The sequence below is a fragment of the Arachis hypogaea genome, chromosome 19 (assembly GCF_003086295.3).
Source record: "Arachis hypogaea cultivar Tifrunner chromosome 19, arahy.Tifrunner.gnm2.J5K5, whole genome shotgun sequence".
NCBI lineage: Eukaryota > Viridiplantae > Streptophyta > Magnoliopsida > Fabales > Fabaceae > Arachis > Arachis hypogaea.
The window spans coordinates 150,577,450-150,590,797 of NC_092054.1; the positions used below are offsets into that span (position 1 = coordinate 150,577,450).

Sequence of the window (13,348 nt, forward strand, 5' to 3'; positions counted from 1 at the left end):
AATGGTTCACTAATCATTCTTATGGTTAATTTGATTTGAGGCCTTTGAATTTCTCTCACGTGTTTATTATCTATTGAGAGTAGTTTCATTTGAAGTTGATTTTTGATGTGATCATAATCAAATTATTATTTTGCTTATCATCTGTTATCAATTTATCAGTTATACAAAATATAATAGAATAGACACTGGGATTGATCAATTTGGAAATGGAAGAGTGACCTACATTGCTAAATTGGTCAGGTTTTTTTTTTTAACCCAAAAATTTAGACGAAATTGAGAACATTAACATTGACCCATAGTAGATCAAAAAAATTCTCATAATAATAAGAAAGACCCAAATTAATATCTTTATAAAATATATTTTAATAAATTAATTTAGATTGGTTTAGTAGTTAATTTACTAATTCTTATAAATAAGTGTCAAAAAATTGTGAAAACAAAAAAAATTATATTTTAAACATTTACCACATGTCTGAATTCTCTTCTGACTTTACAATAAAGTACTTAGGAGTTTTTTTTTTTGGAGGATTGGGTCGGTAGTGAGAAAATGTTTTATTCAGATAGCCCAACAAATTTTTGCACTTAGAGCCTCATTTGATAAAATAAGATAATAGATGTGGACATGAAAAATAAAGTTAGATTGGTCTAGTGATTAGCTCACTAATCTGCTTAAATAAGTGTCGAGGATTCGAATCCTGCCTTTTGCATATACTAATCTATTGGCCAACAAAAAACTCATGAGAGTAAAATATATAGTATAATAATATTTTTTATAATTATATTTATAGTATTATAAAATATGATTACTAATAGAATAAAATTATGTGATTACTAATAGGATTCAATCTCCAATAATAAAATTTTTTTAAAATATTTTTCTATTACTAATAGGATAAGATTATGAACCTAAGTTAATTAATTAATAAAATTAATTTACAATTCTACACAAAGTAAAAAGTTTAATATCAAATTATAAATACAAAATGAACAGATATGTGCCATTTAAATTAGTTTCCAAAATTATAAATACAAAGTTGATACACATCTGTCTATCACACACGAAAAATAATAAGCGGAAACATGACTATGGTTGAAACTTGCAACCAGGGTCAAGCATAGGTAACCACGCTCATGAATCATGAAAAGGGGGCCATATCCATTCTATATTCATGTTTGTGGAAGCCATAGCATATGTGACCCATGCCCATGTGCGTGTGAGGACTCCAAAAACCACATTAACTACCTCATTTTCACATATAGCTTTTATTTTAAAAAAAAGTTTTGCGAAAATAATTGCATTGCATACCTTTTCAGCAAGTTCATCTACAAAGGGACCAAGACAAGTTGTCGTGATATTTTTTTTTCATTTTTAAAAATGAAGAATGAAGAAATTAAAGTGGCTTTCAATTATGTTGTTAGAGGTTAGACAGCCAAGTTATATTGTATGTGTCAGTGAGTGAGTGGTGCCTTTAGCCGCTATGCCTCATGTACTGCTCATATTGAGTAATTGCACCAGGAACCCCCATAAATAATCTTCCATTTATATGGTAAGACTCACAGCTGTGTTATAGTGGGCTAATTTTTTTGGTTACTGAGGAAGGACATGTGTTGTGCCGGGTTATGGAATGAGGGGGTGCTACATCGAAATATGGGATAGCTTTTGGCTCATTTTGGTAAGAAGAAATCGGATCCTCCGAGTTTTTTGTTTTGAAAATTTTGTAAACAAATCGGAGGGTTCGTTTTGCGTGTAGTATACAAAATTCACCTAGAACAAATCGAACCGTACGATATGTCCTCACCAAAATGGATGGTCCGTTTTTTTTGTTGGTTTTTTTTTTATTTGGTTATACTAGTTTCTGGGTCCGATTTGTACTTATGAAAATTTTTTTTTAATTTACAGAAAATCGGAAGATCCGAGTTCCCATCAGCAATTCGCAGGGTCCGATTACTGTGTCCCCACAGCCCGGTAAAGCTCCCCTCCTCTTCATATCCGCGTCCTACACTAACGTTGCTTCCATAATAAAATTAATTTGCGTGTTATAGTGCGGAAGAATTTCAAGAATTTAAAAAATATCGGTATATTATTAATTTTAATTATTGATCTTAATTATATAAAAATATATATAATATATATTAATTAAAATTAATAGTTAAAATTATTAAAATATTCTTATTTTAAAAATATTAAATTCTTTTAAGTATAAATTTAATAAAAATATTTTATCTATATTAAAAATTAATCATTAAATTTATTATGATATATTTTTGTATATTTATAAATTTTGATTTATATATATATTTTAATTAAATAATTGACTATTAGAATAATTAACCTAGCATAGTAGAATAATTAAATATGTTTATAGTAATAGAATAAAATATTTTATAGAATATTAAAAACATATTTTTATATACGGTAAGTGATTTGATTAGTGATTTTTAATGTATTCTTGATATGATTACTTAGTCGGTAGTCATTTGTCATCATTTTATTGATAGATTATATTTACATAATAAACCAAGGTGATAATTCAGGGGATGATCAATAATATAATGTAGCAGAGAGAAAAAAAAAAATTCAAATCGAGGAGAATAGTAAATAAAAAATAGTTTAATTATTATTAAATTTATAATTTTAGTTATAAACGAATCTTATTATTTTAATAAAAAAGTAATTAACTTTTACTTTTTTATAATTAATTAATTAATTAATTTTTATTTTTTACACATTTTAGAAGAGGTTGACCCGCATATCAATTGATGATATGTCAGGGCATCAATCAATGCAACATGTCATGTAGTGTGGCATATTAACATGTCACATAGTTTAGTGTATTATGCAATAATTAACTTATTAAAGACTAAAATAATATAAAAAACTATAATTTTATGTTTTTTCTAAAAATTTAGAAATTAAATTGAAAATTTTTAAGCAAATTAAATAGGGTGAGAAGAATGGGAAGTAGGGAAAATAAATAAATAAATAAATAAAGCAAAGCAAAAGCAGCAATGAATTGCTTTTTCCAAATCCAAAGAACAAAAAAGTGTCAACGATTCCAAAGTAGAATACAAGAGCATCTTAATACATGGTATAATCATCACTCTTAAAGCTACTTTAGACCCAATTCATCTAACCTCATTGGGGAATTATATTACCCTCCCTACCCTATCTCCTCCCATTTTCCTTTTTCTAACATAAAATCTGTCTTAAAAATTTTCTCCTTACATCAGCAGTAGTAAAGCCATGGTGTGCACTGCAATAATAATATGAAATCCAAATGATCCAATCATCACCTGCAACAACCAATAATGGAATTAGTCTCCCAATCACTAAACCATCAATCTCACTCTGCCACTACTACAACATTATCCAAATTAAGCACTATACATTAATTCATTCCTTACATTATGGAACACATTAATGTGCTTACTTGATGATACTAATTAATATCATTAATGTGCTTATTTGAGTGAATTATGTAACAGTTCCCAATATCATCTTTTTGAGAATGCCTACCTACTAATTGATATTGCCAACACTAACACATAAGATAGTGGTAAGTAACAGGTTTATTCTTGTTCTAAAACAGTGACTAAATAGATCTATGCATGAAATTACTGAAAAAAAAGTAGAGAGAGAGAAGTATGGGGTAACCTGTGGTTGAGTGGAAGAGGTAGGTAAGGGGCGAATGGTTGCAGAATCAACTTCACCAGTGGGAAGAGGAACTGCAGGGTTGCTGTTTATGAATGGCATGCCACCACCTTTGTCGGGGACTAATGGAATTGTCACTGGTGAATTTGCTGATGGTGATGGTGAAGCTGCTTGGTGGGGACGGAAAGGCCATGGATATGCTGGGGAAGATGACACTACTTCTCCACCTGAAGATGGTGATGGAGCTGCCGTTGGAGAATGTTCTTGTTCTGGAGCCATTGTTGGAGCCTGTGATGTTGCTGAATTCACCACCTTTATGGCTAGTTTTTGAGATTCTTCACATGATTTGAGGGAGCCATTGTTGAAGGCGAAGTAGAAGAAACCAGGGCGAGATGGATGCCACTGAAAATTCAAATTCGTAAAGAAAAATATAAAGTTCGACACTTTTCAACTGTTTCTGTTAACCCAGATGAAGAACGATCGGAGTGGCAGAAAAAAGTTTGAATTTTGGAGGCATTTTCATGGCACCCAACATGGGAGTTTTTGAAGGTGCTCACCGTGTAGGAGGAGGTGAGAAGAGTGGCCTGAGTGAAGTTGCAGTTGTTGAAGGCTTCTTGGTTCTTGAAAATGTAGAGATTAAAGTGTTGTATGGGCTTGAAAACTTAAATGCCACAAGAGAATGATGTTAGTTAGCTATGTTCAATGTACTGAATAATGCATATGAAGAAGATTCATCAGCTATTTCCAATAGTACCTAGTTACTTACCAATGGAATCACCAATGTGAACACTGGGATTCTTCCACTGTGAAGTTCCATCCACTACAATTGCGGTTGAGTGAGAAGGCTTGAACAGTGAGGGTAGAAGAAAGAAGAGGAAAATGGGAAAGAAGGACATTGTGATGATGAAGCAAAACTACAGAGAGAAGGCTGAATTGGTAAGCTTTGTTAGCTTTTTGTGTTGTATGTATTTAACTCTGCCCTACCTTTCTCTCTCTCTGGGTAATTATGGATTAGCAAAAGAAAAAAAAAAGTGATTTTGAAAACTGTGTTGGTGTGGGGAAGGAGACTGTTAATATGTCAGAAGTGTTTTGCTTTTGATGAGGAAGAGTTTGAATGGGTTCCAGACATGGCTGTTGGGGATAGTGATCTCATATTATTTATTATTATTGTTAGTATTATTTTACACAGCAAAAGGTAGCATGATTTTGTTTCTCAAAATTGTAGTAACAAGTAGAGGAAAGAAAAATATATATACTTATATTACTATTTCTAGATGGAGTAACATATTCACAAGCAGAATTGAGAGTCTGAAATATGATGATGGTGATTATAATTCTAAAATGATTAGTGGTGTGATTATATGAGCTTGCAGTTGCAGTCAATTTGGTCTTTTCATTTTTCAATTCAAAAACCTTTCTTCTTGGGTGGTGAGAAATCAGAAATGCCTTTCTCCTCTTACCACATTTATTTCAAATAATAAAAGAAAAGGTTTTGCCTCATTCATTGTGGAATGCAATGTTGCTCATACTTTCATGCAGTATGGGAATAAATTTCTAATATGATAAAAGGTTATAAATGAGGTCCTTTTATATTACTTCGTTCTAGGATTAGGCCAAAACAATTTGTTTTGGTTTTAGGTTTTCTATTACTATGAATGGATGATGAATTCAATTCTTATAAGGTAAAAACTCACAGTTATTTTTAATTGATAAATTTAATTAAATTATAAGCTAACAATTTTTAACTATTAACTTCACATAAAAATAAGCACATCTTAATCTCTACTTTTTTGTAATGGTTCTGAATCTCAATGTTATATTTGGTGTCCGTAATACTTTGTTGTCGGTACATGTGATAGTATCATTTTAACAAGTGACCAAATAAAACACTCCAATATCAAATGCTACAACTTTCAATGAAATCGCAATGTACAGTCTCAATCTCAGCTCAAATCTATAGAAAGGATACTTACATCTTCATTCATTCGGCTGGATTTGAAGTTTGGACAATTATGTTTGGTAAATTAAAATTAAATAATTTTTAATAAATACAAGTTGTAAAAATTGTATTTAATAAAATTATTTTTAATAAAATAAAAAATATATTTATAATATATAAATTTATATTGAATATTTTACTTTTTTAAAAAATACAAATTAGCCTTAAAAGTAATTTTATATTTTTAAAAATATTCTTAATTTTTTTAAATTAGAAGTACAAATACATAATTTTTTATTTACTAAACACAAAGTAAGATGTCAATGTCTTTTAAAAATACAAACATTTTTCTGGTAAACACCAAACCTACCCTCCGTCAAACCCTTGCAATGCTCTAAACGTTTATTTATAGACATTTGATGAGATGAATTTTTAACCGTTGATTATGGTTGACGAGCGTTACCGTTACAGTTACCGTTATAAAATGGAGTTCAGCGAGACAGAGGTCCTTGTCTTTGCTTAAGGTAGCAGCTTTCGGCTCACTTGTTAGGCTCATCGATGTGGTCCAACTAAAAGAGATAAACGAAGCTACAAGGTCAAAAAACGACAAGGACGAAGCATTTGCAATTTCCTGCTCTTGTCCTTTCTCTCTTTTATATTTTTAAATTTTAATCCTCCAAACACACTCACTTTATATATATAAAAAAAAATACATATTAAGCTTGCCAGAAGGAATGGGGGCAAAGTAAATTGACAAAACAATAAAATAGTTAAGAAGCATGAAATTAAATATCCGCAACTGAGATATGTTGTAAATTGTATTTTTGACAGAATAAAGCATCAAGAGAGCACTAAAAAGATTCTAGCACTTAAGAAATGAAAATTTGCTGACTCTAATAGATTCTGAATTGCTTGACAAATTTATTCAACTAAGTTAGGAAATATAATACTCATGACTAGACTGTTTTTCACACATTTAAGTTTTAAGAGATATAAAGATCATGTGAAACTACAAAGAAAGTTCCTATTGTTTCTAGAAACGTATTCTCATTGGATTTATCTAGTAAAATAAACTGAAATGGGATATAAAACTGACATGAAATAAACCTGATCGCCATTGAATGGTTAAAGAAAAACTGACACTAAAACGCACTGACAGATCATACAAACAATTTCTATATGCATTCTTTAGAGTCCAAATATATCTGTCTAATCCATAACTACATTATATACGTCTAAAAATCACCTCTGCTCTACCAGTAATACAACACATTTCACTAGAGGAAAGATCAGGGTGCCTACTTCGAATCTAAACTAAATAACCAACCTCCACTTCTGCTTTTATCTACTAGGAAAAGCAAAAGCTGCTTCTTATGTAACAAGGAATTTCCCTTCATCACTCAGGTAGCAATTACCATTCTCTTTTCACATAATTTAACCCATTCACCACTGCCCTCTAGATTAATAATTAGACTGGGACCTTTGATTTCAGAAACAACAATGATTACAGTGCTAGTGTGCTCATATCCATATTTCCCTCATCACATGATTCACATATGCTGCTGTGAATCTTCAATTTCTATCCTGGACCACTGAGAAACAGGGTCTACCATTGCAAGGAGCGAACACGACGTAGAAATCGTGGTGGCCTTCGCTTCTCCACAACAGGAATTACTTTTTCCATAAGCTGCATGAAAATCAATTGGGTCAGCTGTCACGCAAAAAGCCAAAAACAAAATGCTGACAAAATGCTGACAAGCTTCATTTGACAACAATTTGGATTGGAAGTTATTAAATAACTTCTTTTTTGCAACTCCCTTAAATTCAGTAGTAAAATCAACACCACTTGCCTAACTCTTCATATCCATATACATACATGCAAGGAAAAACCCACTTGATCCACACTAACCCTACTCTTTTCAGTGATGACATGACTGAAATTTCATGAACAAATGCACATTCATGATCGATTACAGAGCATGTTGCAATATCAATGAATTTCAGGAGTTGCTTAGACTGGGCAAGACTTTCAAGAGTTGTAATAGCATTATTTGACTTAAGACATGGTATCAACTGGGAAAGAGTTGCTTAGACACATTATGTGAATTATCAGTCATAAAAATTTTTACCAAGGGGTTGAATTCAAGACAAACTAAAATAATGGCAGATCAATACCTGTTTGTACCTTTCCTTTTTCTTCTCGGCCTGCACAAGAATATATTCCTTTTTAAGAGATTGAAGAGAAAACAAAAACATTATAAACTCTAAGGCTGTTTGTGATTCAAAACACTCAACAGTGATCCACACTCAAAACAGCAGAAATAAAAGCATGATACATTAGAAGGACATACTCGGAGACTGAAAATTTTGAGGGAGCAAGATGTATTTTACCAACCGCGATAAAAAGGCATCCTTGCTTGGTAGGGTGCAAACTTAATACCACAATTTGAAGTAGATGTAGATATCCAAACCTAAGAGCATTTCACAACAAATGGCAGAAAAACCAAGTCTACAAACCCTACCAATGAAGTCGTTGAGCACACAGCAACTTAGACACACAAAGATCAAACAAGATCAAACATAACCCAACAAGGAATAACCAAAGTTTTAGGATCCTTTAATACATGGCTAATAGAAGATAGCCAGTGATAGTACAATAGTGCAAGGACCCGTGTGATTGAATGAGGATAAAACTGTATACCCATTTATGATGAGAACACTGAGCCTGTATGGTAAAGGTAAAACAAACACTAGAATCCCACACTAAGTTGTTAACTTGTAATGAAGCCAACTGCTAGGGGTTGATGAAAATGTTTCATGGAACAAGGCCAGGTTAGGCCATGAAACAGATTAATAGCCAACCATGTAAATGGCACCAACAAAAGATTATTATTAAAAAAAAAAAGTAACTTGCATGTCTATGATTCAAAACATTAAAAATAAATAACTAAAATCAGCTCAAAAATGGGATCAACTCAAAGGAAAAACTTGATTTCTGCATCCTCATACAGTGTGAGAGGGACGAGGGAGAAAAAACACCTTTTCCTTCATTAGCTTGTCATTTTCCTCCTCTAGCTTCACCGCCAATGATTCCAGCTCAACTTGATAAGCCTGAAATTCAATCCAACATATAGCACTAAATTTAGATAGAATCCATTATTTGAAAAATTTAAAAAAAAAAAAAAAACATTTTTCAGTATCACACAATTCACAAACATACACATCATTACGTCAACATTGAAAATAAAACATTCAAATGGGCATAAAAGCATATAGACAACATTACTTGCTTTCGTTCTCTAGACCTAGCAGCAGATTCTCTGTTCTTGATCATTCTCCGCTGCCTCTGCTGAGCAGCCTTATCGAGCTGCTGCTCCAAAACGGGGCGCCCCCTCTTCCCTCTCCCTCCTCCCCCTCCTCCGCCAACGCCACCTTCAACCACTTCCACCCCATTCCCGAACCCTATCACCGACCCTTCCATGTTCTCCATCCCTTGAAACGGCGTCGTCGGCAGTGGATCAAACGCGAACATGCCGCCACCGCTGCCCAGCCTATCCGTCAGCGCCATCGGCATCTTCACCTCCTCGTCGATGGGGACAACGTCGGTGACGTCGTCAACGGCGCCAGCCTTGGCAAGGAAGTCCTCGAGCGTCATCATCTCTTCGGTAGCTTCCTCCTTGCACTCGCGCCGTTCTCCGGCGACGATCTCCCGCCACAAGTCGTCGACGGTTTTGGCTGAGGCAGGGGCAGGGGAAGGGGCTTCGAAGAGGGAAATTTGAGCATCGAGGAGGGTGGCATCTTCGGGCATTGGGATGAAGTTGGTGGTTGTGAATTGTTGGGGTTTTGGGGAAGAGGATGGTTGTCGTTGGAGAGGTAGTGGAGGATCGGGGTTTCTAGAATTTGTGGTCGGCATCAGCTTCGACGACGCCATGAATTGGAGATTTTAAGTGATGAAGATGGTGATGATGGTGTTTTTGTGTGTGCTAGGGTTTTGGGAATCGGAGAATTGGGGATTTTGGGGAGTGAGAGTGTGTTGTGATGTGCTGTCCTCTGCAGTGCTGGAGTCGAAGCTTCACGCCTTCTCCAATGTGTTTGTTTGTTGTGTTGTCATTTTTCTTTTTAAAAAAAAAAATTATTGACTATAGAGTTTTTTTAAACAGAAAATCAATAACTTATTATTATCTTATAAAAATAGAATTTAATTTTAATATATTTTCAGTATAAAATAATTTTATATATGTATTTAATTATATAATATTATATCAACAAAATAATTATTTTTTATATTAATTGTATAAAAATAATAAACTTTTGTTTTCTTTCATTTCTATTTAACCTCTATTAAAAAAATTATAAAAGTAATAAACTTTTAAATATATTATTTAAAAAATTATTTAAATATATAAATTTAATCAGATAACAATGTTAATTATTTACTTTATAAATGTATTTAAAATTATGTTTTAAGTATATTCCTCTTTGATAAAAGAAAGATAAAAAAATGATTGAATAATAAATATAAGGTTAGTTAAATAATAATAATAATAATAATTATTAGATACATGCTAATAGTTTATAACTATGGTGCTTATGATATTTTAAAAAATACAAAAATATTATTTATATACTAAAATTAATTATTATATATTTATATAAATATTTGTGTAATTTAATTTATTTTTAATGTGTATTTATATTTTTAATATATATTTTATACTAGTGATTAATTTTAATAACTATTTTTGATATATACATAGTATGGTTATAAAAAATATTATTAAAATTAAAATAATTTTTTATTATTTAATATTTTTATTTTAAAATTAAAAAATTACTAAAATATAAAAAAATATTACTTTGATTTTATGAACGAATTAGAATTTACCTAGTTATTATTGATCAGTTAGACTTTTTTAACATGAATATAGAGAAGAAAACTCCAAGCAAAAGGTGACAAATCAACAAAGAGAAAGTTTAGGGGCTAGCAATTTTTCTAGTTTTTAGCCATTAATTAATTATCAATGATATTTTTAATGGTGTGATATTGCATCTAATAGTGTAGAATCATTTAATTTTTTTTTATGGTTAAGTGTTGACCAGAATTTAACAAAAATACTGACTCTTAGCACTCCTCATCACCAAATTGGTAAACGACATGAAACTTTGAAAGAGAGCCCTCCATAAGTCCATATTCCATACTCCATACTCCATAGCATATTTTAGAAGCAAGAAACTTTTGTTAATTTTTTTTTTTAAGGATATCATATGAATTATTTTAAAGTTAAAATTCATTATTATTATTATTATTATTATTATTATTATTATTATTTGATTTGATGAGTGCATGTACATTTACATACATGTACATTGACATGCATATGATTCTCACGCATTTTTGTAACGTCATTTCTTTTGGATTGAGATAGCGATAAGGGTATATCAAACAAGTACGCACGTACCATAATATAAGACGCAATATTATGTCATGTAATAATTAATTAGTTGGACACATAAGTTGAGGGTAAAGACTAAAGACATCTATCTGTCATTAACAATTTCATCTCATACCATATTTGGTAAGACTCAAGAGTAACACTTTTTAATTTCTGAATAAATATATAGCGTGACTTACTCTACTATTCTACTCGGTAGTGTGTTTCAGTTGGTAAATGCTCAATTACAGCTATACCTTTAATGCTTAGAGGCTTCATCCATGCCCATAATACGCTGACATGGTTAATTAACCGGTTAACACTAATAATTTGATCATTGATCCACATGATTGTAACAATAAATATGCATTTCATCATGTCATCTCTCAACTATTTACAATTCAAAGTGTTTCTTCTTCTTGATGAAGCTACTTAATACACATACACATATATAAGGAACAATAAAACATGCTTGATTAGATAAACAAACCAGATTATTGATAGTGGCTTTGGATAACTTTTCTGTTCAGTAGTCATTTTCTGTTCAATTTGAAGCACTGAAAATTAAATTCACCAAATGGGCCATGCAACAATCAAGAGGTAATCACCTATTAAGATCTCTAATTTTATCCTTCTTGTTTACATAACTCTTCACTGATTTACAATATCCTATGATCTTTAGTGCCCTATTTCTTTGATTCACTTTAAAATTAGTAACTTTTGTTTTATATATATATATATTTCTGTAGTTGATCTTATGGGACTTTTATTACCAAAGAAAAATCTCAAATTTAAATATTTATATCAGCCTTCCTTAAAAGCCAAGTTAGTTCATATAATTCAATTTCTGTTGTTCTTAGCTTTTGCAGCATAAAGTTTGTTCCTCTGATCAACCAAGATGGAAGCCAGCCAAGGTATACATATGCATGCTCTTATAATTCAATTTCACCACTTTTCATTTGGCTATAGAATTCCATTGAATTATTAGCATTTTCTTTCAAATCCTTGGAGATCTAAGCAACCTGATTGGTTGGTATCAGATAAGATGATGAGTTACTTGTTGTAACATTGAAAATGATAAACAAAATTTTGAAAGGATTAATTATCTAGTTTTATCTTCTTTATAAGAGGCAAATCATGATATTAATTTTGGCAAGTATTTTTTCTTAGTACTGTGTCATTTTGTTAATAAATTAGCTTCTTTCTGAGATCACATTTTATTTTTCTGTTAAGATGCGAAGAAAAGTAGAGGTGATGATCAAATGAACATCAACTTTCATGAGGAGTACTTAAGAGCACTTAGGACAAAATCATATGCTGATTGCTTCAACAAAGCTCAATTACTTGCAACACAATCTTCCATAAATTATAGCCACAAAACCTTCTTAGAATTCCTCCTTGAACCTGATCAAGAAACTATCCCATCCCTTGTTGACTCAGCAACAATTTCAATGACTCTAGAACTCAGAAACCTTATGCTAAGCTACTTTGACATTAGTGCCGAGGCATCACACATTTGCACCAGTCTTCTCAAAAGCATCAACCAAATCCACTATAATCATGAATTCATTCAAAGAGCACTGGACAGTAATAAGAATAATTGCAAATCTTCACAGAAGTTCGAACTAATTGTCTTTGAGCTCAACTCATTCATGTCCTCAAGCAACCCTTTTTCGAACCACAACTTCAAGCTCATAAACGATAAGTACTCGTCCGTGTTGCGCCATTTGAGATCAATGAGAACAAAAATTGGAAGGAAACAGAGGATTTTGAAGTACTTGAAGAGGTTGTTTGGTATTTGTGTGACAGCAACATGTGGCATAGTAGCAATCATGGCCATGGTTATAGCATCACACACTCCTCTAACATCACTATTCATGGGGATAGCAATTCTCAACACCCAATTGAAGCATCTTAAGAAAAAGCTTAGAAGATGTAGTAGAATTTCATCAAAAAGTGATTCCCTTGGTAAAGTTTATGATCAACTTGATATAGCAGCTAAGGGAACTTACATATTGACCAGAGACTTTGATACAATGAGTAGACTTGTGACAAGGATTCATGATGAAATTGAACATAACAGGACAATGGTGCAATTCTGTTTGGATAGGAAAGAGGACAAATTCTCTGTGCAGATTGTGAAGGAGCTTGAGAAAAATGATGTTGGGTTTAGGAAACAAGTGAAGGAACTTGAGGAACATGTCTACTTGTGCCTTGTAACAATAAACAAAGCAAGGGCTTTGGTCATTAAGGAAATGAAAAAATAAAACAAGACTTTCAAATGTTGAATGAAATGTATATGTATACCATACATATATGAACCTT

General features: G+C 31.9%; 3 protein-coding genes across 4 annotated transcripts; 1 reads left to right on the forward strand and 2 right to left on the reverse strand.

The window, feature by feature from the left end:
• Positions 1–2,988: 2,988 nt before the first annotated feature.
• On the reverse strand, positions 2,989–6,160 carry LOC112779491 (uncharacterized). Its single transcript, XM_025823788.3, has 4 exons — positions 4,419–6,160; positions 4,210–4,313; positions 3,656–4,054; positions 2,989–3,294 (listed from the first exon to the last, which is right to left on the reverse strand). Exons 1-4 carry the CDS (start codon positions 4,546–4,548, stop codon positions 3,223–3,225), a joined length of 705 nt encoding a protein of 234 aa, XP_025679573.1. The 5' UTR covers positions 4,549–6,160; the 3' UTR covers positions 2,989–3,222.
• A 589-nt stretch (positions 6,161–6,749) lies between these two features.
• On the reverse strand, positions 6,750–9,850 carry LOC112776075 (G-box-binding factor 4). Of its 2 annotated transcripts, none has more exons than XR_011877111.1 (4): positions 8,882–9,850; positions 8,631–8,702; positions 7,767–7,796; positions 6,750–7,278 (listed from the first exon to the last, which is right to left on the reverse strand). XR_011877111.1 is itself a non-coding variant. In XM_025820050.3 (4 exons), exons 1-4 carry the CDS (start codon positions 9,520–9,522, stop codon positions 7,198–7,200), a joined length of 828 nt encoding a protein of 275 aa, XP_025675835.1. In that variant the 5' UTR covers positions 9,523–9,850; the 3' UTR covers positions 6,750–7,197. The 2 variants fall into 2 exon arrangements, 1 of the variants encoding a protein (XP_025675835.1); XM_025820050.3 differs by having other exon boundaries at positions 8,878–9,850.
• Positions 9,851–11,335: 1,485 nt separating this feature from the next.
• On the forward strand, positions 11,336–13,317 carry LOC112776901 (UPF0496 protein At1g20180). The gene is made up of 3 exons (XM_072227548.1): positions 11,336–11,623; positions 11,884–11,937; positions 12,257–13,317. The coding sequence occupies exons 2-3, from the start codon at positions 11,922–11,924 to the stop codon at positions 13,288–13,290; spliced, it is 1,050 nt and encodes a 349-aa protein (XP_072083649.1). The 5' UTR covers positions 11,336–11,623; positions 11,884–11,921; the 3' UTR covers positions 13,291–13,317.
• Positions 13,318–13,348: the final 31 nt, after the last annotated feature.

Excerpts from the sequence above, each read along its gene's own strand:
- LOC112776075 (XM_025820050.3), bottom strand. The coding sequence starts at position 9,522 with ATGGCGTCGTCGAAGCTGATGCCGACCACAAATTCTAGAAACCCCGAT. Across the intron at positions 8,703-8,877 it reads GGTCTAGAGAACGAAAGCAA|GCTTATCAAGTTGAGCTGGA; the intron begins GTAATGTTGTCT and ends ATTGAATTTCAG. Across the intron at positions 7,279-7,766 it reads AAAAGGAAAGGTACAAACAG|CTTATGGAAAAAGTAATTCC; the intron begins GTATTGATCTGC and ends ATTTTCATGCAG.
- LOC112779491 (XM_025823788.3), bottom strand. The coding sequence starts at position 4,548 with ATGTCCTTCTTTCCCATTTTCCTCTTCTTTCTTCTACCCTCACTGTTC. Across the intron at positions 4,055-4,209 it reads TTCTCACCTCCTCCTACACG|TGGCATCCATCTCGCCCTGG; the intron begins GTGAGCACCTTC and ends TTGAATTTTCAG. Across the intron at positions 3,295-3,655 it reads CCTCTTCCACTCAACCACAG|GTGATGATTGGATCATTTGG; the intron begins GTTACCCCATAC and ends TGGTTGTTGCAG.